The sequence below is a fragment of the Nerophis lumbriciformis genome, linkage group LG10 (assembly GCF_033978685.3).
Source record: "Nerophis lumbriciformis linkage group LG10, RoL_Nlum_v2.1, whole genome shotgun sequence".
NCBI lineage: Eukaryota > Metazoa > Chordata > Actinopteri > Syngnathiformes > Syngnathidae > Nerophis > Nerophis lumbriciformis.
The window spans coordinates 43,357,110-43,384,893 of NC_084557.2; the positions used below are offsets into that span (position 1 = coordinate 43,357,110).

Consider the following 27,784-nt stretch of genomic DNA (forward strand, 5'->3'; position numbering starts at 1 on the left):
CCCAGCCCGTCGCCTCTCACTGCTGGCAACGCCAGAGTGGAAGAGAGTCCAGCCCCTCTCGAGAGAACTGGTTCCAGAGCCCTTGCTGTGCGTCGAGGTGAGTCCGACTATATCCAACCGGAACTTCTCTACCTCGCGCACTAGCTCAGGCTCCTTCCCCCCCAGCGAGGTGACGTTCCACGTCCCAAGAGCTAGCTTCTGTAGCCGAGGATCGGACCGCCAAGTGCCCTGCCTTCGGCTACCGCCCAGCTCACATTGCACCCGACCTCTATGGCCCCTGCTATGGGTGGTGAGCCCATTGGAGGGGGGACCCACGTTGCCTCTTCGGGCTGTGCCCGGCCGGGCCCCATGGGGACAGGCCCGGCCACCAGGCGCTCGCCATCGTGCCCCAACTCCGGGTCTGGCTCCGGAGGGGGGCCCCGGTGACCCGCGTCCGGGCGAGGGAAATCTGAGTCTCGGTTCTTGCATTTCCATAGAAGTCTTCGAGCTGCTCTTTGTCTGATCCCTCACCTAGGACCTGTTTGTCTTGGGAGACCCTACCAGGGGGCATGGAAGCCCCCGGACAACATAGCTCCTAGGATCATTGGGACACGCAAACTCCTCTACCACGTTAAGGTGGCAGCTCAGAGAGGAGCAGCTGAGAAACAATAATCAAAATAAGTATGGTGCCAGTATACTGTTTTCTCCTCCAACAAAATACTGGAAAGGATAGAAATGTAGTTTGTCTCTTTTATCCGGTTATTAATTGATTAATCGAAGTAATAATCGACAGATTAATCGATGATCAAATTAATCGTTAGTTGTATATATATATATATATATATATATATATATATATATATATATATATATATATATATATATATATATATATATATATATATATATATATATATATATATATATATATATATAATTAGGGCTGCAACAACTAATCGATTCAATCGATTAAAATCGATTTTAAAAATAGTTGGCGATTAATTTAGTCATCGATTCGTTAGATCTATGCTATGCACATGCGCAGAGGCTATATGTTTTTAAAACAATTTCTTTTTTTATAAACCTTTATTTATAAACTGCGACATGTACAAACAGTTGAGAAACAATAATCAAAATAAATATGGTGCCAGTATGCTGTTTTTTTCCCAATAAAATACTGGAAAGGATAGAAATGTAGTTAGTCTCTTTTATCCGATTATTAATCGATTAATCAAAGTAATAATCGACAGATTAATCGATTATCAAATTAATCGTTAGTTGCATATATATATATACTGTATGTATATATATATATATATATATATATATATATATATATATATATATATATATATATATATATATATATAATTAGGGCTGCAACAACTAATCGATTAAATCGATTATAAAAATAGTTGGCGATTAATTTAGTCATCGATTTGTTAGATCTATGCTATGCGCAGAGGCTATTTGTTTATTTTTTTTTAAATAATTTTTTATTTCTTTTTTTTTTATAAACCTTTATTTATAAACTGCGACATGTACAAACAGCTGAGAAACAATAATCAAAATAAGTATAGTGCCAGTATGCTGGGTTTTTTTCCCCCAATAAATACTGGAAAGGATAGAAATGTAGTTTGTCTCTTTTATCCGATTATTAATCGATTAATTGAAGTAATAATCGACAGATTAATCGATTATCAAATTAATCGTTAGTTGCATATATATATATATATATATATATATATATATATATATATATATATATATATATACATATATATATAAAATTAGGGCTGCAACGACTAATCGATTATAAAAATAGTTGGCGATTAATTTAGTCATTGATTCGTTAGATCTATGCTATGCGCATGTGCAGAGGCTGATTTTTTTTTTTAAATAATTTTTTATTTCTTTTTTTTATAAACCTTTATTTATAAACTGCGACATGTACAAACAGCTGAGAAACAATAATCAAAATAAGTATGGTGCCAGGATGCTGTTTTTTTTCAATAAAATACTGGAAAGGATAGAAATGTAGTTTGTCTCTTTTATCCGATTATTAATCAATTAATCAAAGTAATAATCGACAGATTCATCGATTATCAAATTAATTGTTAGTTGCGGCCTTAATATATATATATATATATATATATATATATATATATATATATATATATATATATATATATATATATATATATATATATATATATATATATATACATATATATATATATATTAGGGGTGTGGGAAAAAATTGATTGGAATTCAAATCGCCATTCTCACGTTGTACGATTCAGTATCGATTGTCATTTTTCAAAAATCTTTTTTTTTTTTTTTTTTTTGGTAGTTTTTTTAAATTACCGTATTTTTTGGAGTATAAGTCGCTCCGGAGTATAAGTCAAACCGGCCAAAAATGCATAATAAAGAACGAAAAAAACATATAAGTCGCACTGGAGTATAAGTCGCATTGTTTAGGGAAATGTATTTGATAAAAGCCAACACCAAGAATAGACATTTGAAAGGCAATTTAAAATAAATAAAGAATAGTGAACAACAGGCTGAATAAGTGTACGTTATATGAGGCATAAATAACCAACTGAGAACGTGCCTGGTATGTTAACGTAACATATTATGGTAAGAGTCATTCAAATAACTATAACATATAGAACATGCTATACGTTTACCAAACAATCTGTCACTCCTAATCGCTAAATCCCATGAAATCTTATACGTCTAGTCTCTTACGTGAATGAGATAAATAATATTATTTGATATTTTACGCTAATGTGTTAATCATTTCACACATAAGTCGCTCCTGAATATAAGTCGCACCCCCGGCCAAACTATGAAAAAAACTGCGACTTATAGTCCGAAAAATACGGTAATCAATCCAACCAAACAATATTATCAACAACAGTATCAATATTAGTAACAATTTCAACATAGCAGTGATTAAAAATCCCTCATGAACATTATCATTAGACATTTATAAAAATAAAAATAAATGAACAATAGTGTCACAGTCGCATCTCATAAGCTTGACAACACACTGTGTCCAATATTTTCACAAAGATAAAATAAGTCGTATTTTTGGTTCATTTTATAGTTCAAACAAATTTACATTATTGCAATCAGTTGATAAAACATTGTCCTTTACAATTATAAAAGCTTTTTACAAAAAAAATCTACTACTCTGCTTGCATGTCAGCAGACTGGGGTAGATCCTGCTGAAATCCTATGTATTGAATGAATAGAGAATCCTTTTGAATCGGTAAAATATTGTTTTTGAATCGAGAATCGAGTTGAATCGAAAAAAATCGATTTTGAATCGAATCGTGACCCCATGAATCGATATTGAATCGAATCGTGGGACACCCAAAGATTCGCAGCCCTAATATATATATATATATATATATATATATATATATATATATATATATATATATATATATATGTATAGCAGTGACGTGCGGTGAGGTTGATGGCTGGTGAGCCACTGACTTCATCACAGTCAGATTTACAAACATATGAACCCTAAAGAGTATCTTATTCACCATTTGATTGGCAGCAGTTAACGGGTTATGTTTAAAAGCTCATACCAGCATTCTTCCCTGCTTGGCACTCAGCATCAAAGGTTGGAATTGGGGGTTAAATCACCAAAAATTATTCCCGGGCACGGCGCCGCTGCTGCCCACTGCTGCCCACTGCTCCCCTCACCTCCCAGGGGGTGATCAAGGGGATGGGTCAAATGCAGAGGACAAATTTCACCACACCTAGTGTGTGTGTGACAATCATTGGTACTTTAACTTAACTTTAACTTTACACATACAAACTGTAGCACACAAAAAAGCACATTTAATAAAAAAAACGTTATTATGGTCTTACCTTTACTTATAAATAAAGTCCATTCGCCGCTGTTGTGCTGGATTAATGAACCCCCTGACGGGTGTGTTTTATCAACTAAAGTCCTCACTTAAACTTTCCACGTGCAAGATTGAATCTATTTAAAAAAGTGTAACTGAGGGTTTATAAATGTCGCCTATACTGTATGAAACTACAAAATAACAAACACGGAGGCTCCAGTTTACACGAGGACCACTTTATTTACTTTCTTTCAAAAACCTCCGCTCCACTACAACATGTCATCACTTCCGCTCTTGGCGCCTTCAAAATAAGAGCTCAAGGCATATACTGTATAACAGCGCATAACAGGAACTTAACATCACAAATAGGAAAGCCCATAAAAATAGGTCACAAAAGTTATTTAATAAGAAGCCAAAAAGTACAAAAACAATAATGTTCATGTTGGAGGAGTTGTGAATTAGATACACCTGCACTCTGCAGGTGTACCTAACGTTGTGGCCCTGCAGTCATTCACAACTCCTCCAACACCAACATTATTGTTTTTGCACTTTTTGGCTTCTTATGAAATAACTTTTTTAAATAGATTCAATCTTGCACGTGGAAAGTTTAAGTGTGGGCTTTAGTTGATATAACAATTCTACGGCGGGGGTGCAGGAGGCGGGGCTACTGGAGCCTCAGCCAGTGCGTCTTTTGCAGCTGTTTTATGATCACTCAGCACAAGAAATAAGTTACACACATACAGTTGTTGACAAAATACACTGTACATTATATACCTCAGCTAACTAAACTATGGAAATGTATAATATAATTCACATAGCAATACAGTCTCACTGCACAGCAGACCAGCAGTTAGCAGAGTCCGTCCATGTTGAGGCACTGAGTGACGTGCCTCAACTGGCTGCTGTTCACCGCACCGTCTCTTCTCAGTATTTGAACGGAAAATGTGAAACTTCAGCGATTTTGAATAAAAATAATCTAAAACTGGTGAAGTTAAATGGAAAATAACTTTATAGTATAATCACTGCATACATATAACAATTTATTACATTTTTTTCTTTTTACATTTTTCTTCTTTCCATGATGGCAGGTGAGGCGGGGCCTCACCTGCCTTTAGTGACTGCACGTCACTGATATATATATATATATATATATATATATATATATATATATATATATATATATATATATATATATATATATATATATATGTATATTTATGTATCTACACATTTGCAGGGTCGAATGTTCAATGGTGAATACGTGGAGATCCACTGCACATCATACCATACTTTGACATGTTTATGAACAGTATTATTTTGCCATAGTGAAGGAATGCACTACATGGAATATTTTTGGCTCATTTTGGAGGAGTTTATCTAATTGCCCCCAGTGCGCCTTTGTTATATTTTCCTTGGTTGGAAAGAAAGGCAGTAACATTTTGTTTTCACTGTGTTTTATTTTATCACAAGCATCACAAAAATGTAATTTTATGGAAAAATGTTGATTTTTTTTTTTTTTGGAGGGGTTTGTGCAAGGGATGGGGAACGTGAAGCTATGTTGGAGGAGAACTTACAAGACGTATGTTCTACTCCAGTACATTTGCATTCATTAGCTTCATACTCCACTGCCTATAGTGCAAATTCATTGTCATGTTCTCCAAATGGTAAGTATGTACAGTATTAGTATGTGGTCTCACTCAGGATATTGTGATGAACACAGTGAAGGAACAAAGAATGAACCTGTACAAATATGTAATATAATCTCAAATATAACTGATGTCGTGAAGGAGCTATTGTGTACACCTTTTATTGGAATTAAACAGAAGACACTGATTGACAATATCTTTGTTTCATTATCAACTAAAGTACGATGGCGCTTTGGATTTACCGTATTTTCCGGACCATAGGGCGCACCGGATTATAAGGCGTGTGTAATGTTCTATATTTTCAATGGAACATTTAAAATTGTTGTGTTGTTTACTTGATTCTACAGAGCCCCTAAAGCAGGGGTGTCAAACTCAAATACAGAGTGGGCCATAATTTAAAACTGGTTGAACAAATTAACCTTTTAATAGGGACCCAAACAAGTTTTGCATTGAATATTGAACAAGCAAGGCTTATATAACTTTATAGTGACATGCAAAATCGAGTTTCAAATAATAATAATAAAAAAATATCAATGGCATATCAAATACAATTTAAATAAACATTTAATGCCTCTTTTCTATTTGCAGCCTTCTGAGGTAAATATCAACATTAACTTTTTCCACAGGCTAATACATTTGAAAATAAAATAACAATGAATAAACCAACCATTCAGGACTTTAAACTGCTCAGTTTGCAACACACTGATCTAATCTGATGTGCCCAAGCCAGATACCTGCCATCTTTTCTTGGATGCTAGTTCATTAATGTCGGGGCTCAGGCTTTGAGCTGAGGCAACCTTCATTATCGAACGAAGGTGTTCATCAGTCATTATATCTCGTCCACCCGGACCACGGCACACGAGAAACTTTCTAGTGCGCACAAGATAGTTTCTCGTGTATCTCGTGCGCACGAGATATATGTCTAAAAAAAAAAAAAAAAGTATACATTTTTAAAAACATTTTTTTATACCTTTATAAAAAGTTTCTCGATAGTTTCTCCTGCGCACGAGATACATGTCTAAAAAAAAAAAAAAATTTAATTAAATTCCCCCATGTCCCTTTAGGGCAGGGGTCCACAAACTACGGCCCGCAGGCCGGATCCGGTCCCCTGGCATCCAAAATCCGGCCCACAAGTCAAAAAAAAGTTTTTTTTTAATTTTTTTAGTTTTTTTTATTTATTTATTTATTTATTTTATCTTTCCTTTCTAATCAATTTTCTACCACTTGTTACTCTTGGTGTCTCCTAGCCGCTCAGGCTAATCATATTGTCTAAAAATGAATTTTCCCATCGATAATGTGACAATGTTAAATGTTGATGAACATCAATGTTAATTGATGTTAAATGACAAAACGGATTATAAAGACAATGTATGTATTTATATATACATATATATATATATATATATATATATATATATATATATATATATATATATATATATATATATATATATATATATATATAGTCAAAAAGTTTGGGGACCCCTGCTTTAGGGGCTCCGTATGATTCATATTGCAGTCTACACGTATCTCTTATGTGTGACTGCCGTCATATTGCAGTGTACACGTATCTCTTATGTGTGACTGCCATCTACTGGTCACACTTATCATTTCAACATGTACCAAATAAAATAGCTTCAAGGTCGGTAAGCACAACCAAAATGATTCCGTACATTAGGTGCACCGTCGAGTTTTGAGAAAATGAAAGGATTTCAAGTGCGCATTATAGTCTGAAAAATACGGTAATTGGCAATTGCTTTTAACACAATGGGGGAGGAGGCGTTCAATTTCAGCATGATATCTTAATCTTATACACACCTTAAACACACTATTATGGCTCCAAAGGCAGAAAAATGCAGGGCCGACCTTATCCCTTCATTTAAGTGGTGCTTTTTAGACAAAATGGGGACGGCATGGCGTTGTTGGGAGAGCAACCTGAGGGTTCCTGGTTCAATCCCCGCCTTCTACCAACCTCGCCACGTCCGTTATGTCCTTGAGCAAGACACTTCACCCTTGCTCCTGATGGGTCATGGTTAGGGCCTTGTATGGCAGCTCCCACCATCAGTGTGTGAATGTGTGTATGAATGGGTGAATGTGGAAATAGTACCTTGAAGGTAGAAAAGCGCTATACAAGTATAACCCATATACCATTTACAAAACGGCAACTTTGAAAAGAAGGTTTTACCGGCAACACCCATTGGACTTAACAAGCTTTGTACTTCCCCACAATAATTAGTAGCATAATTACAGTGACGCTGTAAATCTCATATTTATTATATTAACATTACATTACAAATCCATTACTTATTGCAAAAATTCTCCACATGTATGCAAGTTATTATTTTCTGTGTTAAATAAATCATCTAATCTCTCTCAATCTGTTCTGTGTGCAATTTACAATGACGATGCTACAGTATAGTTACAAATCAATGGTGTCACTGCAAACACTAAAAGCATCAATTTGCCTGCACACATTGACAAACTCTGCTTGGGCAGCCATATCCCATTCCAGCTGTTTGCTCTCACTCAGTCTTTTAGTCCCTGCCAGTCGTGCGCATCCCACGCTGTCTTTGGAAGCGACGCTCAAAGTTCGGTAACGTCTGTGATAAGACAAGTGAGGGATGGCGCGTGGAAGGCTGTTCTGCGCCATGTGCTGCCCTCTGTTGGCCCAGGAATTGGATCGCGGCTTTACTGTCTCTTTGGGTTTACTGCACAGACCCAAAGTTGATCCAGAGACACTCCCTTTCCAGTCAAACTGCTCTTGTGATGTTGGTGGTTTGTTGTTGAGGGACTTAAGTAAAACTTGAGGCTGGGTAGGTTGAGTTTTATCTTGAACCAAATATCCACAGGAAGAGGTTCTGTAAAGAGAACCTTCCAATGAGGCAGAGCCTTGTTTTGTTGTACCTTGCTTGGGAGATTCCAGTGAATGGCTGGAGGAACTAGAAAAGAGTCTTTGCAAACCGAAAATACTGTGAGTGAATAGGGAGTCACTGAACAAAGCCTGGTCAATGCTGCGAGATAAATCTATAGGAGATGGAGGCTGTAGGTCCCCGGTAGAGTCAGCTCCGAGACCAAGACTTATCTGGGAAGATAGCTGGAATTCCAGTGCATTTTTAGGCTTGTGAAGTGGACTTGTGTGTTTGTGTGGAAAAGCAGCTTGGTTTTGGTGAGGCTTTGAGACACAACCAAATCCATTTCTTCGAGGATCCACCATGGAGGTTAAAGGAAGAACTTCTGACTGTCCCCTTGTGGTGACATCATACACTACCATATTTTCTGGTTGGTCTTGTGACAAGGAAAGCACAGGAGAATGTGCACTACCTGGTGAGGGCAGGGTGGTACCTCGAGAGGGGGAGCCGCCGGACAGTCGGGACCAAGATCCTGGTCTGGGGTGGTTCTTGAAGGACTTGGTGTGACAAAACAAAGGATGCGTGCCAATGAGAGACAAACCGAGGCACACTCCAGCCTCACATAGCCGACATCCCACCTGATAGCCCCACCAAGGCCAGGGTCGGAAACCGTAGCTTTCCACCCCGCCCAGACCCAGGGCGTGTAAAAATCCATAAAGTTGTAGACCTCCACAACCTAACAAACACAAGGCGGCTCCGACTCCAGCTCCTGCCGCCCTACCCCAATCATCCACTTTGGCAAAGGGGCAACTTGTGGGTTGAATCATCTCAGGAGATACTCCACACTCCCCATTGTCATTCAGTCTATAGACGTGTTTTGTGTCAACTTGTATTAGACAGTAAAAGATCACGTAAGAGCACGAGAGGAAGAGTGTGAGGCACACAAACACACCGAGAGGGAACAGAAGAATGATAGTGGGGAGGCTAGGGTAGAGCTGAAGAAGGCCAACACAGCCCAGAGAAACCCCAAAGTGCATCAAGGTTAAAGACAGTAACAAGCAAGGTTTGGGTAGGGCAGAGAGTGAGGGGGAGATGGCGAGTGAAAGGGAAAGACGCTTGCGTGAACGCAGGGAAAGAATAAAGAAGGCCAGAGAGAACGCGGATGTCAAACAAGGGAAGGGAAGTTGAGAGAGCAGAAGAGAGCTTAGAGGTGGAAGATGATCTTGGTGACCGTAGGCATCATAAATCAAACAGAAAGCCTGAATTCCTGCGAATCCTAGGAGGAACAAGTGCAGGAGGGTGAAGTACGGGATTCCAGAAGGACACCGGCAAGGCAGTCCTAACAAGCAGACCACAGAGATCAGGCCGAATACCGCAAAGACCGACCCAAGACCATAGATGTGGGCTTCCCAAGCAAATCCCCATGCGGCCAAGGCTGAGTTCCAATCTGAGTACAGAGGCACAAAAAGGGCAGCGCTGTGAGCCAGAGCGGGACCCATCGAGTCACTGGGTGTGAAACCATCAAGGTAGATGGGGGTCCATGTTGGGGAGGTTGTTCCCCAGGGTTTGACTGATGTGTTGTTGCTGTTGTCGTCTGTCTGGGGAGGGTCATTAGCCTTTGGGACTTTCTTGTCATCATCAGCATCTGTTGAGGCATCTGTCAAACAACAAGAAAATACAATTTCAGCTAACAATACGTGTCAAAGGAACACTAAACTAGGTGTTGTGTCTGTCCTCCAAGATTTACCACAACCGAAATGAAGAGAATATTGATCAAATATGACGAGACAAGCTAACGGCGATCCTGAATTATTATTCCTCTTCTGGCAGTCAGGTACCAGGTACGCCTGGTCTAAGGGATGATGCCAGTCAACAAATCGTTAACGGAACAATAGTAAAATATGACTACAGTGGAACTCGCAGTGCAGACGTGCCTAGGCTAAATAATCCGAAACAAAAATGTTTGTCTGGTTCATGGATTTTAAAAGTCCTGTGTGTCATGATAAAAGTGTAATACAAACCCAGTTTCCATATGAGTTGGGAAATTGTGTTGGATGTAAATATAAACGGAATACAATGATTTGCAAATCCTTTTCAACCCCTCTTTTAACAACACTCAATAAACGATTGGGAACTGAGGAAACTAATTGTTGAAGCTTTGAAAGTGGAATTCTTTCCCATTCTTGTTTTATGTAGAGCTTCAGTCCGGGGTCTGCGCTGTCGTGTTTTACGCTTCATAATGCGCCACACATTTTCGATGGGAGACAGGTCTGGACTGCAGGCGGGCCAGGAAAGTACCCGCACTCTTTTTTTTACGAAGCCACGCTGTTGTAACACGTGCTGAATGTGGCTTGGCATTGTCTTGCTGAAATAAGCAGGGGCGTCCATGAAAAAGACGACGCTTAAATGGCAGCATATGTTGTTCCAAAACATGTATGTACCTTTCAGCATTAACGGTGCCTTCACAGATGTGTAAGTTACCCATGTTTTGGCTACTAATGCACCCCCATACCATCACAGATGCTGGCTTTTGAATTTTGCGTCGATAACAGTCTGGATGGTTCGCTTCCCCTTTGGTCCGGATGACACGATGTCGAATATTTCCAAAAACAATTTGAAATGTGCACTCGTCAGACCACAGAACACTTTTCCACTTTGCATGAGTCCATCTTAGATGATCTCGGGCCCAGAGAAGCCGGCGGCGTTTCTGGATGTTGTTGATAAATGGCTTTCGCTTTGCCTAGTAGAGCTTTAAATTGCACTTACAGATGTAGCGACCAACTGTATTTAGTGACAGTGGTTTTCTGAAGTGTTCCTGAGCCCATGTGGTGATATCCTTTAGAGATTGATGTCGGTTTTTGATACAGTGCCGTCTGAGGGATCGAAGGTCACGGTCTTTCAATGTTGGTTTACGTGGAGTGATTTCTCCAGATTCTCTGAACCTTTTGATGATATTATGGACCGTAGATGTTGAAATCCCAAAATTTCTTGCAATTGCACTTTGAGAAACGTTGTTCTTAAACTGTTCGACTATTTGCTCACGCAGTTGTGGACAAAGGGGTGTACCTCGCCCCATCCTTTCTTGTGAAAGACTGAGCATTTTTTGGGAAGCTGTTTTTTATACCCAATCATGGCACCCACCTGTTCCCAGTTAGCCTGCACACCTGTGGGATGTTCCAAATAAGAGTTTGATGAGCATTCCTCAACTTTATCAGTATTTATTGCCACCTTTCCCGACTTCTTCGTCACGTGTTGCTGGCATCAAATTCTAAAGTTAATGTTTATCAGTTTGAACATCAAATATGTTGTCTTTGTAGCATATTCAACTGAATATGGGTTGAAATGATTTGCAAATCATTGTATTCCGTTTATATTTACATCTAACACAATCTCCCAACTCATATGGAAACAGGGTTTGTAGTTACTACCATTCATTGCGAGCAGTTTTTGTCTCACTTACTTGACAGACTGTAACCAAAAGTGAAGTCTAAAAGGTTTTGTGTGGACTGTTTCAGCGGTGTTTGCATCATCGTAGCCTCGTCAACTAACTAAGCAACCAAGGAGACGCTCCGATCAAAAACCAGGTCTTGATAGAGGTATTACGTGTGAAACATAGACAAGACGAGGACCTTCAGGGTTGGTCTTACTGTCACTGTAGTGACGAGTCGTGCAGAGGAAGTGGAGTATATGAAGGTAATCCATTATGAAAGACAACAGGCTTGTAGCAGGAACTGTAACTGGGTCATACAGAGTGGGGAGCAAGTCACAAGCGAAATGCCAATTATTGACTTCACTGCTGCTCCCATTTTGCTTGGCTGTTGATAAGCATAGACTGAATGTGTTGTGTAGAGTCACTGAGAACACGGTTAAGTGTTAAGGATTGTGATTGTGCAGCTCATGCATAATGAAACCATGCTCCGATTTAGTGGCTATAAATGGCACGCGTCCTAGTTCTTCATTATAATTTGATTATTTTCACGCTCCGACAACACCAATAGGTGCTCTTCTTAGGAGCGCTCATCAAAAACATGGAAAATCCCCTTGCGATAAAAGGATTAACACAGTTGTGTTAGCGCACCAATCCTTGCTGATACAACACCGTCATGTACAAGTCAGTATTTGTACCGTTTACTGTCATTTCTTATGTCTAGGACTACATAATCTAATGCAATTCATTTAATGTCCATTAATATGCACTTTCAGTGCAAGTGAACATGAACATCAAAGCCAGCATCATTCAGTTTTAAAACTCATAGTTTTCTACACTAAAATTAATCTATTATTCAACTTAAACGTATTCTTCTTTTCCAGATTTCGGCGCGCTCTACCTTCCACATTTTTCACCCGATTCAAACCGTTCCAACTTCAAACTGTTCAGCCTATTCAGGAATTGCGGGCTTTCCCCTTGACAAATTCAAAAAATTCCCAGATTTCCCAGATTTACCGGTTTTCCGGGACATTTTCCCATTCAAAATTAATTGGCCATTTTTTAAACTTTCACCAATTCCACATTTTTCAATCTATTCAAACCATTCCACCTTCAACACATTTCTCCATTCTGGAAATTCCATCCATCTTCTTCCGCTTATCCGAGGTCGGGTCGTGGGGGCAGCAGCTTAAGCAGGGAAGCCCAGACTTCCCTCTCCCCAGCCACTTCGTCCAGCTCCTCCCGGGGGATCCCGAGGCGTTCCCAGGCCAGCCGGGAGACATAGTCTTCCCAACGTGTCCTGGGTCTTCCCCGTGGCCTCCTACCGGTCGGACGTGCCCGAAATACCTCCCGAGGGAGGCGTTCGGGTGGCATCCTGACCAGATGCCCGAACCACCTCATCTGGCTCCTCTCCATGTGGAGGAGCAGCGGCTTTACTTTGAGCTCCCCCCGGATGACAGAGCTTCTCACCCTATCTCTAAGGGAGAGCCCCGCCACCCGGCGGAGGAAACTCATTTCGGCCGCTTGTACCCGTGATCTTGTCCTTTCGGTCATGACCCAAAGCTCATGACCATAGGTGAGGATGGGAACGTAGATCGACCGGTAAATTGAGAGCTTTGTCTTCCGGCTCAGCTCCTTCTTCACCACAACGAATCGATACAGCGTTCGCATTACTGAAGACGCCGCACCGATCCGCCTGTCGATCTCACGATCCACTCTTCCCTCACTCGTGAACAAGACTCCAAGGTACTTGAACTCCTCCACTTGGGGCAAGATCTCCTCCCCAACCCGGAGATGGCACTCCACCCTTTTCCGGGCGAGAACCATGGACTCGGATTTGGAGGTGCTGATTCCCATCCCAGTCGCTTCACACTCGACTGCGAACCGATCCAGTGAGAGCTGAAGATCTTGGCCAGATGAAGCCATCAGGACCACATCATCTGCAAAAAGCAGAGACCTAATCCTGCAGCCACCAAACCAGATACCCTCAACGCCCTGACTGCGCCTAGAAATTCTGTCCATAAAGGTTATGAACAGAATCGGTGACAAAGGGCAGCCTTGGCGGAGTCCAACCCTCACTGGAAACGGGTCCGACTTACTGCCGGCAATGCGGACCAAGCTACAGGGAGCGAACCGCCACAATAAGACAGTCCGTTACCCCATACTCTCTGAGCACTCCCCACAGGACTTCCCGGGGTACACGGTCGAATGCCTTCTCCAAGTCCACAAAGCACATGTAGACTGGTTGGGCAAACTCCCATGCACCCTCAAGGACCCTGCCGAGAGTATAGAGCTGGTCCACAGTTCCACGACCAGGACGAAAACCACACTGTTCCTCCTGAATCCGAGGTTCGACTATCCGGCGTAGCCTCCTCTCCAGTACACCTGAATAGACCTTCCCGGGAAGGCTGGAAATTCAAACTATCATTTTTCCAAGTAAAAAAAAAAATCCAGACATTTCCAGAATTCCTGCTTTTCCAAAGCCCTATTTCCACCCTTTTTTCTGGCGACGACTCCTTCCACATTTTTTAACGCATTTCAACCGTTCCACCATCAAAACATTCCTTTTAATCAGGACAAAAAACGAAGTTGTTTTTTGAACTGGAAAAATTCCCGGTTTTCCCGAAATTCCAGGAATTACGTAACACCATTCCTCAATTCAACATGTTACTGCTTCAAAATTTCTCAACCGATTTGAAAAATTTCAACACCAACCATTCAAGTTTGTTTTTTTACCATTAAAAAAAAAAAATCCCGCTTTTCCCGCAATTCCCAATTTTTCTGAAATTCCCATTGAAATCAATGGGACATTTTCCACATTTTTCATCTGATTCAAACTGTTATAAATATTCAGCCTGTTCAGGAATTATGTGCACTACTTCAACAATTCTAAAAAAAAAAATCCCGGATTTCCCATAATTCTTCTTTTTTTTTTTTGCATTTTCCCCATTCAAAATGAATTGGCCATTTTTCAAACTTCTACAATTCCCACATTCTTCAACCGATTCAAACCATTCCACCTTCAACACATTCAACTCATCCTCGACATTCTAACTTCCAATTTTTCCACATTCAACAAATTTCCAGGAATTCCCATTTTTTGATAACCTATTTCCACCCTTCTTAAGTTCGACTACTCCTTTCACATTTTTCAACCCATTTCAACCGTTCCACCGTCAAAACACTACTCATATTCAGGACAAAAAGCAAGTTGGTTAAGGAACTAGAAAAGTTACCGGTTTTCCCGAAATTCCAGGAATTTCTCAATTAAAAGCTGTTACTACTTCCACATTTCTTGACCGATTTAAACAATTCCAACACCAACCAATTCAGCTCATTCAGGACATTCATGCTCCTAATCATTTTCAAAAAATCCCGCTTTTCCCAAAATTCCCAAATTTCCAGGAAGTTTCTATTGAATTGAATGGGACATTTTTACGAATTGCACAATTCCCACATTTTTCAACCTATTCAAACCATTCCAACATTACCACATTCCACTCATCCTGGACATTCAAACTAACACTTTCCCAAGTTCCAAACCAAATTCTGGTTTCCCTGGAAATTCAAACTCTTCAACATTTGAACCATTCCAACATTCAAACTATTTCAGCGTTTAAACGATTTCAACATTCAAACCATTTCTACATTCATCCTACGTTCCATTAGCATTTGAGTTCAGCGTTAGCTTTTCAACATTCAAACCATTCCAACATTCAAACTATTCTTACATTCATACTACATTCTGTCAGCATTTCACTTCAACTTCAGCTTTTGGAGAATTCACACGTAATTCCTTCAGGAATTGCTTCTTCTAGTATTATTATAGAGTTTTTGTTTTTGAATGAGTATAGCAGCAGGATACATTTAGTTTAGCCACACCAGGCTCGCCTCATATTTTAACACTCATTTTTGTCAAAAAACAGATTGGCTATAGTTTATTCAAGTTGTACATCTGGCTGTTTGGAAATTTAGCCTCAGGATTTCAAATCGTTTACCAATTTCAGTAGAAATTGCTTGAATTCTGAAAAGCAGAACTGAAATGCTAACAGTCAGCATGCTAGCCCGATAGCTTTAGGTAACAAAAAAATGCTACTTGTGGGTTTGGAGCTACAAAAGCTAGCATGCTATTTTTAGCATACTAATATTTTAGCGTTGGCATGCTAGCATATGACTTACAATCGGAAGAATCATTTGACTTTGGAATGGTTTGGATCGGTTGGGAAATGTGGACGTTTATTGCCCATTTCTTTCAAGAGGGAAAATGTCCGGGGAAATGTGGAATTCCTGGAAGTGTGGCAATGTAGTTAAGTGAAAAATGGTAATGATCATTTTAAGAGTCAAATGGTATGAATCGGATAAAAAAAATATGAGAGAAGAAGGCGGACAAAAAAATGGAGCGAAATAATAATTGTAATACTTTTTGTGCGAATTACCGTTAAAATGATAAATCATAGTAACATTTTCCAACAATTAGTATTACCGGTTAAAATTTTTATGATCAAAAACATGATCGATTTACACGCTTTGAAAAACTCACAGTGGTAACTTTTATTTCCTGGAGAAGCAGCTACTGCGTTAATTACTAGCTAGCTTAAATGCTAACATAAATACATTATTAATATATTAAAAGTTAAAGTTAAAGTACCAATGATTGTCACACACACACTAGGTGTGGCGAAATTATTAATACATCTACCCAATGCAGATGATAAACATATAAAATAACAATAATATGAATTCTGAAAAGCAGAACTGAAATGCTAACAGTCAGCATGCTAGACATATAGCATCAGGTTACAAAAAAATGCTACCATGGAAAATGGGGAATTCCTGGAAGTGTGGCAATGTAGTTAAGTGAAAAATGGTAATCAACATTTTAAGAGTCAAATGGTATGAATCGGATAAAAAAATAGGAGAGAAGAAGGCGGACAAAAAATGGAGTGGAATAATTATTGTAATACTTTTTGTGTGAATTAGTGATGTAAAGTTACCGTTAAAATTATAAATAATTTTCCAACAATTATTATCGGTTCGAATTTTGATTATCAATAACATGATCGATTAACGCGCTTTGAAAAACTCACGGTGGTAACTTTTATTTCCTGGAGAAGCAGCTACTGCGTTAATTGCTAGCTAGCTTTAATGCTAACATAAATACATTATTAATATATCAAAAGATAAAGTTAAAGTACCAATGATTGTCACACACACACTAGGTGTGGCAAAATTATTAATATATCTACCCAATGCAGATGATAAACATATAAAATAACAATAATATGAATTCTGAAAAGCAGAACTGAAATGCTAACAGTCAGCATGCTAGCCTTATAGCATCAGGTAACAAAAAAATGCTACTATGAAAAATGTGGAATTCCTGGAAGTATGGCAATGTCGTTAAGTGAAAAATGGTAATCAACATTTTAAGAGTCAAATGGTATGAATCGGACTAAAAAATATGAGAGAAGAAGGCGGACAAAAAATGGAGTGGAATAATTATTGTAATACTTTTTGTGTGAATTAGCGATGTAAAGTTACCGTTAAAATGATAAATAATTTTCCAACAATTATTATCAGTTCGAATTTTGATGATCAAAAACATGATCGATTAACGCGCTTTGAAAAACTCACCGTTGTAACTTTTATTTCCTGGAGAAGCAGCTACTGCGTTAATTGCTAGCTATCTTAAATGCTAACATGAATACAGATGATAAACATACAAAAAGAACCATAATATGAATTCTGAAAAGCAGTACTGAAATGCTAACAGTCAACATGCTAGCCTTATAGCATCAGGTAACAAAAAAATGCTACCCGTGGGTGCGTGCTTGCAAAATGAGCTCCAAAAGCTAGCATGCTAATATGTTAGCGTTGGCATGCTAGAAAAGGACTTGCATTCGGAATAATTATTTGACTTTGGAATGGTTTGAATCGGTTGGGAAATGTGGACGTTCATTGCCCATTTCTTTCAAATGAGAAACATTTTCTGGAAAATGTGGAAGTCCCGGAAGTGTGGCAATGGTATGAATCGGATAAAAAAAATATGAGAGAAGAAGGCGGACAAAAAAAAATGGAGCGAATTAGCGATTTAAGGTTACCGTTAAAATAATAAATCTTACCGGTTCAAATTTTGATGATCAAAAACGTGATCGATTAACGAACTTTGAAAAACTCACGGTGGTAACGTTTATTTCCCGGAGAAGCCGCTACTGCGTTGATTGCTAGCTATTTACCATGAACTGATTAACGTGGACCCCGACTTAAACAAGTTGAAAAACTTATTGGGGTGTTACCATTTAGTGGTCAATTGTACGGAATATGTACTGTACTGTGCAATCTACTAATAAAAGTCTCAATCAATCAATCAATCAATCAATCAGCTTAAATGCTAACATGAATACATTAACATAGCTCCCCAATACAAATGATCAACATATAAAATAACAATAATATGAATTTTAGAAAAACGCAGAACAATAGTTAATGTTTCTTCTGCCAATAAAGTATATTATTGGTTGAAGTATTTCAGTACTTTTTGAGCACATTCAACAGTATCGTGATAATAATGATAAGCGAATACATTTGGTCACAATAACCCCGACTTTGTGAATTCATTTTATTGCATGAATAACACAACTAAAGACACACTGGTGACTTATCATTAGGCTTAATCCAATCAAGATCAAACAAATGTGCCATATTAGTTCAGTAAAACAGGTTTACCCCTTTCTGTCTCCACGTTAGATCCCCTGATCGGAACTACATCCTCTATACCGTCCTTTGTTGTGACAGTCGGTCTCCTCCTGGTGGTTCCGGTGCTCTTGTCAGATCTAGTGTTGGCTGTAAAACCCTCAGTTGGACCATTTGGCGAAGCTGGACCGGAATGAACCTGCCTGTCAGGTGGTTGGTCCCAGCTCTGTTGTCCTCCAGGCTTTGTGGGATACAGCACGGATTCATTCGCAGTCAGAGAAAGTCTTCCAGGAGAAGAAGCTATGGGTTGAGTGAGTTCTCCGCTACTTTCTGTTGGCCTATATTCCCCCTGCTGATCATCTCCCCAACCGGAGGAGCGTGGAAGCATGTTTTCCTCAGGAACCGAACCCCATCCGAGAGTTCCGTCAGCCGGTTTCTCCTGGGCATGTTCCCCGGTTAGGACTGGGACGTGCAAAGAGAGAAGCCACCAGAAAAAGAGCTGGTAAAGGGTCCGTGGGAAAAGCATGGTGAAGACTTGCGGGGGGAATTTCCTTAATCACATCTTGGACTGGGTTTTAGGGTGATCTTTACACGCCTGGGAAAGAACGGGGGATTGAGACGAGGACAATAATGCAAGAGCGATTACAGACACTGCTTGATATGTATGTCGCCTGTCACGTTTCAGCGCTCTCACCTCATCAGCAGCTCGCTCTGCTGCAGATTCTGCGAACATGTCGAACGCTCCATCGCCGCTCTCTGACTGCGTAGTGTCTACACGCTCTTGTGTCGCTCCCTCCCCTCTCTTGCCAGCGTACACATGGGACAGACCCCCACCTCCTCCTCGTGCACAGTGTGGGGCTATACCCACTGACAGTGCACGGTCAGCGGTTTATTATCAACACATGTTTGAGCTTGGTTTTGTTTTTACAAGTGTATGTCATGCTAACGGGTCGCCATGTCCAAAAGACCGCTTCAACAAAAGGAGTCTTATGTTTAAAAATAGAAACATCTCAATCGACACCAAACTCAGAGTCCTGAAAACGTACGTGTGGTCTGTCCTACTTTACAGCTGTCAATGCTGGACTTGAAACAATCAACTGAGAACATTTGAGGCAACTGAAATGTGGTTCTTCAGAAAAATACTCCGCATATCACGGACTTAAAAGTAAAGTCCATCCATCCATCCATCCATTTTCTACCGCTTGTCTCTTACGAGGTTGCAGGGGGTGCTGGAGCCTCTCTCAGCTGCATTCGGACGGATTGCCTAACCCTAACCCTAACTCTGGGGGCCAATTTAGTGTTGCCAATCAACCTATCCCCAGGTGCATGTCTTTGGAGGTAGGAGGAAGCCGGAGTACCCGGAGGGAACCCACGCAGTCACAGGGAGAACATGCAAACTCCATACAGAAAGATCCCCGAGCCCAGGATCGAACCGAGGTATTGTGAGGCACATGTACTAACCCCTGTTTCACCGTGCTGCCCGAAAAAGGAAAGTCATGAAGAGGTATTACCAGTGGCCAGCAAGGCCTGGTTGTCTTTAATACATGAGGGGTGTGGTTCTAGACCTGCTCCGTGACGCCAGGACTAACTGAAAACAAGATTGCAGCAATGTGGCCCTCAGTGAAAACAAGTCTGACATCACTGTTGTGCTGTATATGAAGTAGTGTTGTCTCCGCTAACGATACCAAAATGTATTTTGATACTTTTCGGTACTTTTCAATACTTTTCTAAATAAAGGGGACCACAAAAAATGGCATTATTGGCTTTATTTTAACAACAAATCTTCGGGTACATTAAACATATGTTTATTATTGCAATTTTGTCCTTAAAGGGGAACATTATCACAATTACAGAAGGGTTAAAACCATTAAAAATCAGTTCCCAGTGGCTTATTTTATTTTTCGAAGTTTTTTTCAAAATTTTACCCATCACGCAATATCCCTAAAAAAAAGCTTCAAAGTGCCTGATTTTAACCATCGTTATATACACCCGTCCATTTTCCTGTGACGTCACATAGTGATGCCAATACAAACAAACATGGCGCATAGAACAGCAAGGTATAGCGACATTAGCTCGGATTCAGACTCGGATTTCAGCGGCTTAAGCGATTCAACAGATTACGCATGTATTGAAACGGATGGCTGTAGTGTGGAGGCAGGTAGCGAAAACAAAACTGAAGAAGAAACTGAAGCTATTGAGCCATATCGGTTTGAACCGTATGCGAGCGAAACCGACGAAAACGACACGACAGCCAGCGACACGGGAGAAAGCGAGGACGAATTCGGCGATCGCCTTCTAACCAACGATTGGTATGTGTTTGTTTGGCATTAAAGGAAACTAACAACTATGAACTAGGTTTACAGCATATGAAATACATTTGGCAACAACATGCACTTTGAGAGTGCAGACAGCCCAATTTTCATCAATTAATATATTCTGTAGACATACACTCATCCGCGCTCTTTTCCTGAAAGCTGATCTGTCCAGTTTTGGAGTTGATGTCAGCAGGCCAGGGAAGCTAGGGTCGATATTCTTCTCTTGATCATCTTCGGTGGCATAAGGGACGGTGTGAGCCAAGACATCCAGGGGGTTTAGCTCGCTCGTCTGCGGGAACAAACTGCTGCCATTGCTTGCCGTGCTACCGAGGTCCTTTGTCCCTGAATGGCTCACACACTCCGGCAGATTCAATGGGGGTCTGGCGGCAGATTTCTTTGACTTTATCGTTGGAAATGCATCTGCTTTGAGTGTCGCAGGATATCCACACATTCTTGCCATCTCTGTCGTAGCATAGCTTTCGTCGGTAAAGTGTGCAGAACAAACGTCCGATTTCTTGCCACTTTCGCATCTTTGGGCCACTGGTGCAACTTGAGTCCGTCCCTGTTCGTGTTGTTACACCCTCCGACAACACACCGACGAGGCACGATGTCTCCAAGGTACGGAAAACAGTCGAAAAAACGGAAAATAACAGAGCTGATTTGACTCGGTGTTTGAGAAAATGGCGTATTGCTTCCCGACGTTGTGACGTCATCGCTCCGAGAGCGAATAATAGAAAGGCGTTTAATTCGCCAAAATTCACCCATTTAGAGTCCGGAAATCGGTTAAAAAAATATATGGTCTTTTTTCTGCAACATCAAGGTATATATTGACGCTTACATAGGTCTGGTGATAATATTCCCCTTTAAATAAAATAGTGAACATACTAGACAACTTGTCTTTTAGTAGTAAGTAAACAAACAAAGACTCCTAATTAGTCTGCTGACGTATGCAGTAACATATTGTGTCATTTATCTACCTATTATTTTGTCAACATTATGAGGGACAAGCTGTATGAATTGATTCTTAGTCTACTTGTTCATTTACTGTTAATATACTCTTTTAACATGTTCTAGCTACACTTCTGTTAAAATGTGTCAATCACTTATTCTTCTGTTGTTGGATACTTAGTTTTGGATGATACCACAAATTTAGGTATCGATCCAAAACCAAGTAGTTACAGGATCATACATTGTGTCACGAGGGGGTTTTGCGGCTCACTGCGGGGTCGTTCTCCCTGGAATGCAGAACGGACAACTCCGGACGACAGCGTGAGGTAGGAGATGATTTTAATCTTCTCAAGAAATCTTGGCAGGGCATGAGGTAAACAAATATAAACTATGGCGTGGAAGAAACACGAAACTGTGGCATGAAACAAACAGCATAAACTATGGCGTGGAACAAACAGGAGACTGTGGCATGAAACAAACAGCATAAACTATGGCGTGGAACAAACAGGAAACTGTGGCATGAAACAAACAGCATAAGCTATGGTGTGGAACAAACACAAAACTGTGGCATGAAACAAACAGCATAAACTATGGCGTGGAACAAACACAAAACTGTGGCATGAAACAAACAGCATAAACTATGGCGTGGCACAAACACGAAACTGTGGCATGGAACAAACAGCATAAACTATGGCGTGGAACAAACACGAAACTGTGGCATGAAACAAACAGCATAAACTATGGCTTGGAACAAACACGAAACTGTGGCATGAAACAAACAGCATAAACTATGGCGTGGAACAAACACGAAACTGTGGCATGAAACAAACAGCATAAATTATGGCGTGGAACAAACACAAAACTGTGGCATGAAACAAACAGCATAAACTATGGCGTGGAACAAACAGGAAACTGTGGCATGAAACAAACAGCATAAGCTATGGTGTGGAACAAACACAAAACTGTGGCATGAAACAAACAGCATAAACTATGGCGTGGAACAAACACGAAACTGTGGCATGAAACAAACAGCATAAACTATGGCGTGGCACGAACACGAAACTGTGGCATGAAACAAACAGCATAAACTATGGCTTGGAACAAACACGAAACTGTGGCATGAAACAAACAGCATAAACTATGGTGTGGAACAAATACGAAACTGTGGCATGAAACAAACAGCATAAACTATGGCGTGGAACAAACACGAAACTGTGGCATGAAACAAACAGCATAAACTATGGTGTGGAACAAACACGAAACTGTGGCATGAAACAAACAGCATAAACTATGGCGTGGAACAAACACGAAACTGTGGCATGAAACAAACAGCATAAACTATGGCGTGGCACAAACACGAAACTGTGGCATGAAAAAAACAGCATAAACTATGGCGTGGAACAAACACGGAACTGTGGCATGAAACAAACAGCATAAACTATGGCGTGGAACAAACACGAAACTGTGGAATGAAACAAACAGCATAAACTATGGCTTGGAACAAACACGAAACTGTGGCATGAAACAAACAGCATAAACTATGGCATGGAACAAACAGGAAACTGTGGCATGAAACAAACAGCATAAGCTATGGTGTGGAACAAACACAAAACTGTGGCATGAAACAAACAGCATAAACTATGGCGTGGAACAAACACGAAACTGTGGCATGAAACAAACAGCATAAACTATGGCGTGGCACAAACACGAAACTGTGGCATGAAAAAAACAGCATAAACTATGGCGTGGAACAAACACGGAACTGTGGCATGAAACAAACAGCATAAACTATGGCGTGGAACAAACACGAAACTGTGGAATGAAACAAACAGCATAAACTATGGCTTGGAACAAACACGAAACTGTGGCATGAAACAAACAGCATAAACTATGGCGTGGAACAAACACGAAACTGGGGAATGAAACAAACAGCATAAACTATGGCTTGGAACAAACACGAAACTGTGGCATGAAACAAACAGCATAAACTATGGCGTGGAACAAACAGGAAACTGTGGCATGAAACAAACAGCATAAGCTATGGTGTGGAACAAACACAAAACTGTGGCATTAAACAAACAGCATAAACTATGGCGTGGAACAAACACGAAACTGTGGCATGAAACAAACAGCATAAACTATGGCGTGGCACAAACACGAAACTGTGGCATGAAAAAAACAGCATAAACTATGGCGTGGAACAAACACGGAACTGTGGCATGAAACAAACAGCATAAACTATGGCGTGGAACAAACACGAAACTGTGGAATGAAACAAACAGCATAAACTATGGCTTGGAACAAACACGAAACTGTGGCATGAAACAAACAGCATAAACTATGGTGTGGAACAAATACGAAACTGTGGCATGAAACAAACAGCATAAACTATGGCGTGGAACAAACACGAAACTGTGGCATGAAACAAACAGCATAAACTATGGTGTGGAACAAACACGAAACTGTGGCATGAAACAAACAGCATAAACTATGGCGTGGAACAAACACGAAACTGTGGCATGAAACAAACAGCATAAACTATGGCGTGGAACAAACAGGAAACTGTGGCATGAAACAAACAGCATAAGCTATGGTGTGGAACGAACACAAAACTGTGGCATGAAACAAACAGCATAAGCTATGGCGTGGAACAAACACGAAACTGTGGCATGAAACAAACAGCATAAACTATGACTTGTAACAAACACGAAACTGTGGCATGAAACAAACAGCATAAGCTATGGTGTGGAACAAACACGAAACTGTGGCATGAAACAAACAGCATAAACTATGGCTTGGAACAAACACGAAACTGTGGCATGAAACAAACTGCATAAACTATGGCGTGGAACAAACACAAAACTGTGGCATGAAACAAACAGCATAAACTATGGCGTGGAACAAACACGAAACTGTGGCATGAAACAAACAACATAAGCTATGGTGTGGAACAAACACAAAACTGTGGCATGAAACAAACAGCATAAGCTATGGTGTGGAACAAACACAAAACTGTGGCATGAAACAAACAGCATAAACTATGGTGTGGAACAAACATGAAACTGTGGCATGAAACAAACAGCATAAACTATGGCGTGGAACATAGCATCAGGTAACAAAAAAATGCTACCCGTGGGTGCGTGCCTGCAAAATGAGCTACAAAAGCTACCATGCTAATATGTTAGCGTTGGCATGCTAAAAAATGACTTGCATTCGGAATAATTATTTGACTTTGGAATGGTTTGAATCGGTTGGGAAAAACTGTGGCATGAAACAAACAGCATAAACTATGGCGTGGAACAAACAGGAAACTGTGGCATGAAACAAACAGCATAAACTATGGCGTGGAACAAACACGAAACTGTGGCATGAAACAAACAGCATAAACTATGGCGTGGAACAAACACGAAACTGTGGCATGGAACAAACAGCATAAACTATGGCGTGGAACAAACACGAAACTGTGGCATGAAACAAACAGCATAAACTATGGCGTGGAACAAACACGAAACTGTGGCATGAAATAAACACGTGGACACGGCATGAATCGAACAACTAGCATAAACTTGGAACCGGACATGAAAACGAGCAATAACGCCAGGCCGACTGACTGGCAAAAGCAGGCTTAAATAGTGCCTCTGATTAGGCACAGGTGAGCGTCCCGAACACCAGAGGCAGGTGAACACGATAAGCTGCCATGGCAACCAAACCAAACTCAGAAGTGTCACAAACAGGAACTAAAAGAGTCCAAAACTAACAGAAAATAACAAAAACATGATCCGCACCACATTGGTCATATTCAAAGTCTTCATGTGTCCAGGGACATATTTCCTGAGTTTATAAACATAATACGATGTTATTTTTAAACGAAAAAAGATTTTGTGATGCTAAAAAATATCGATGTAATCATAGTAGTATCGACTAGATATGCTACTGTACTTGGTATCATTACAGTGGATGTCAGGTGTAGACCTACCCATGGCGTTTGTTTACATTGTGACGCCGGTGATCTATTGTATCCTCCTACGGTGTGTAGTGAAGCATGTTTAGCTATTCCTCGTCCTGCGGTGATAATGATGCTTGTAAGAAACGTACTTTATTTTTCACCATGGAGACGAGGATTAGTGATTTAAAAGTAGCTAAAACACTGCTTTAAAGCACCTCTTCCTGAGGGTGTTTCAGTGTTATAACTTCACCTTTATCTTTACTTTTTAGCATACTTGCCAACCTTGAGACCTCCGATTTCGGGAAATGGGGGGTGGGGGCGTGGTCGGGGGTGGGGCAGGGCGTGGTTAGGGGCGTGGTTAAGAGGGGAGGAGTATATTGACAGCTAGAATTCACCAAGTATTTCATACATATATATATATATATATATATATATATATATATATATATATATATATATATATATATATATATATATATATATATATACATATATATATATATATATATATATATATATACATATATATATATATATATATATATATATATATATGTATGTATATATATCTCTACATCCTGAAAATATGCAAACAAAACTGTGTTTAGATAATTGATATTTCAAACTTGCATAAATAAATATTAAGGAATATAACATAACTTGGCTTCTGAGAGCTTCAAAATGTAATGAATAAAATGCTAAAGTTGTTGATAAACAAGCAATTATTTTAATAATTAAATATGATCATTTTAAATGAATTATTATGATAATTTAAAAATTAATTATTTCAAATATGTTTATTTTAATGTATAATTCTAATGCCTGGATGTAATAAGGAGTCAGAAAAATACAAATAAAAATACAATTAATTTTGATGTTTTTAGCAAAATATAGTAAAAATGTATTTCGTTTTTTTTTTTTTTAATTAATAAATATATTTATTTTTAGGTAAGATAAACATAATAATACAATTTATCTCTCGTCTGGATGATTTATTTCTTGTCACCCTGTTGTCCTCCCGTTGTGAAAAAAGGCTGTCCTGACTCAGGTCCGCATGGAGCTGGAGGGGGCGTGGCCTCCAGCTCTGGCTGAAAATCGGGAAATTTTCGGGAGAATATTTGTCCCGGGAGGTTTTCGGGAGAGGCGCTGAATTTCGGGAGTCTCCCGGAAAATTCGGGAGGGTTGGCAAGTATGCTTTTTAGGCCAAAATGCGTCCGTTCTCCCTTTTCTGTCTACACACTGTGTCTGCTTGTAAGTACTCTGTGTGTGTGCGCTGCCGAACATGCTCCTCTGCTCGTATAACTGGCAATGTCACCACGTGACGACGACGGGGTGGCGGGGGACCGGTACTTTTGAGAGGCGGTATAGTACCAAATATGATTCATTAGTATCGCAATACTATACCAACACCGGTGTGCCGTACAACCCTAATATGAAGAATGCAGACATTCCTATGCAATAGGAGCTGTAGCTGTAGCCAATAAGTGGCTCAATACCTGCCATTGAATACAAGTTACAGCTTATGCTAAAGTGGCATACACAATATTCATCATGTATGACCGTGTGGGTGAGAGCATGCTCAATACTAATGATTTAACCATCATTACATAACACTAGTAGTGCCGTACTGTATCCTAAAGAGATTGATTGTTGCAAGTGATTGTCTTGATTTTAATTGCATTTTCTCATTCATTCAGGGGGGAAAACCACTGGCCTCATGGCCTCATTCAATTCCCTCCTTTCCTTCTGAAATAGACACTGATCCACATCGGTTACACATCATCCCCTCCCACTGGTCAGCTGATGTACCATAACGATTGTAAACATCCTAAACCCACTGACCCCAGAATGCAGGTAGCAGGCAAATCGAAGGTAAAAAAATACAATCATGTGTGCTTACGGACTGTATCCCTGCAGACTGTATTGATCTATATCGATATATAATGTAGGAACCAGGATATTAATAACAGAAAGAAAAAACCCTGTTGTGCGAATGAGTGTGAATGAGTGTAAATGGGGGAGGGAGGTTTTTTGGGTTGGTGCACTAATTGTAAGTGTATCTTGTGTTTTTTATGTTGTTTTAATAAAAAAATAAAAAAACATGTGTTATAT

The 27,784-nt window shown here is 39.9% G+C and overlaps 1 protein-coding gene across 3 annotated transcripts; it reads right to left on the reverse strand.

The window, feature by feature from the left end:
- Positions 1 to 7,095: 7,095 nt before the first annotated feature.
- Positions 7,096 to 19,216, reverse strand: prrt4a (proline rich transmembrane protein 4a). Of its 3 annotated transcripts, none has more exons than XM_061969560.1 (3): positions 19,158 to 19,216; positions 18,548 to 19,058; positions 7,096 to 10,000 (listed from the first exon to the last, which is right to left on the reverse strand). In XM_061969560.1, exons 2-3 carry the CDS (start codon positions 18,987 to 18,989, stop codon positions 7,914 to 7,916), a joined length of 2,529 nt encoding a protein of 842 aa, XP_061825544.1. In that variant the 5' UTR covers positions 18,990 to 19,058; positions 19,158 to 19,216; the 3' UTR covers positions 7,096 to 7,913. The 3 variants fall into 3 exon arrangements, with proteins under 3 accessions (XP_061825544.1, XP_061825542.1, XP_061825543.1); XM_061969558.1 differs by having other exon boundaries at positions 18,497 to 19,058; XM_061969559.1 differs by lacking the exon at positions 19,158 to 19,216 and having other exon boundaries at positions 18,497 to 19,145.
- Between the last annotated feature and the right edge of the window lie 8,568 nt (positions 19,217 to 27,784).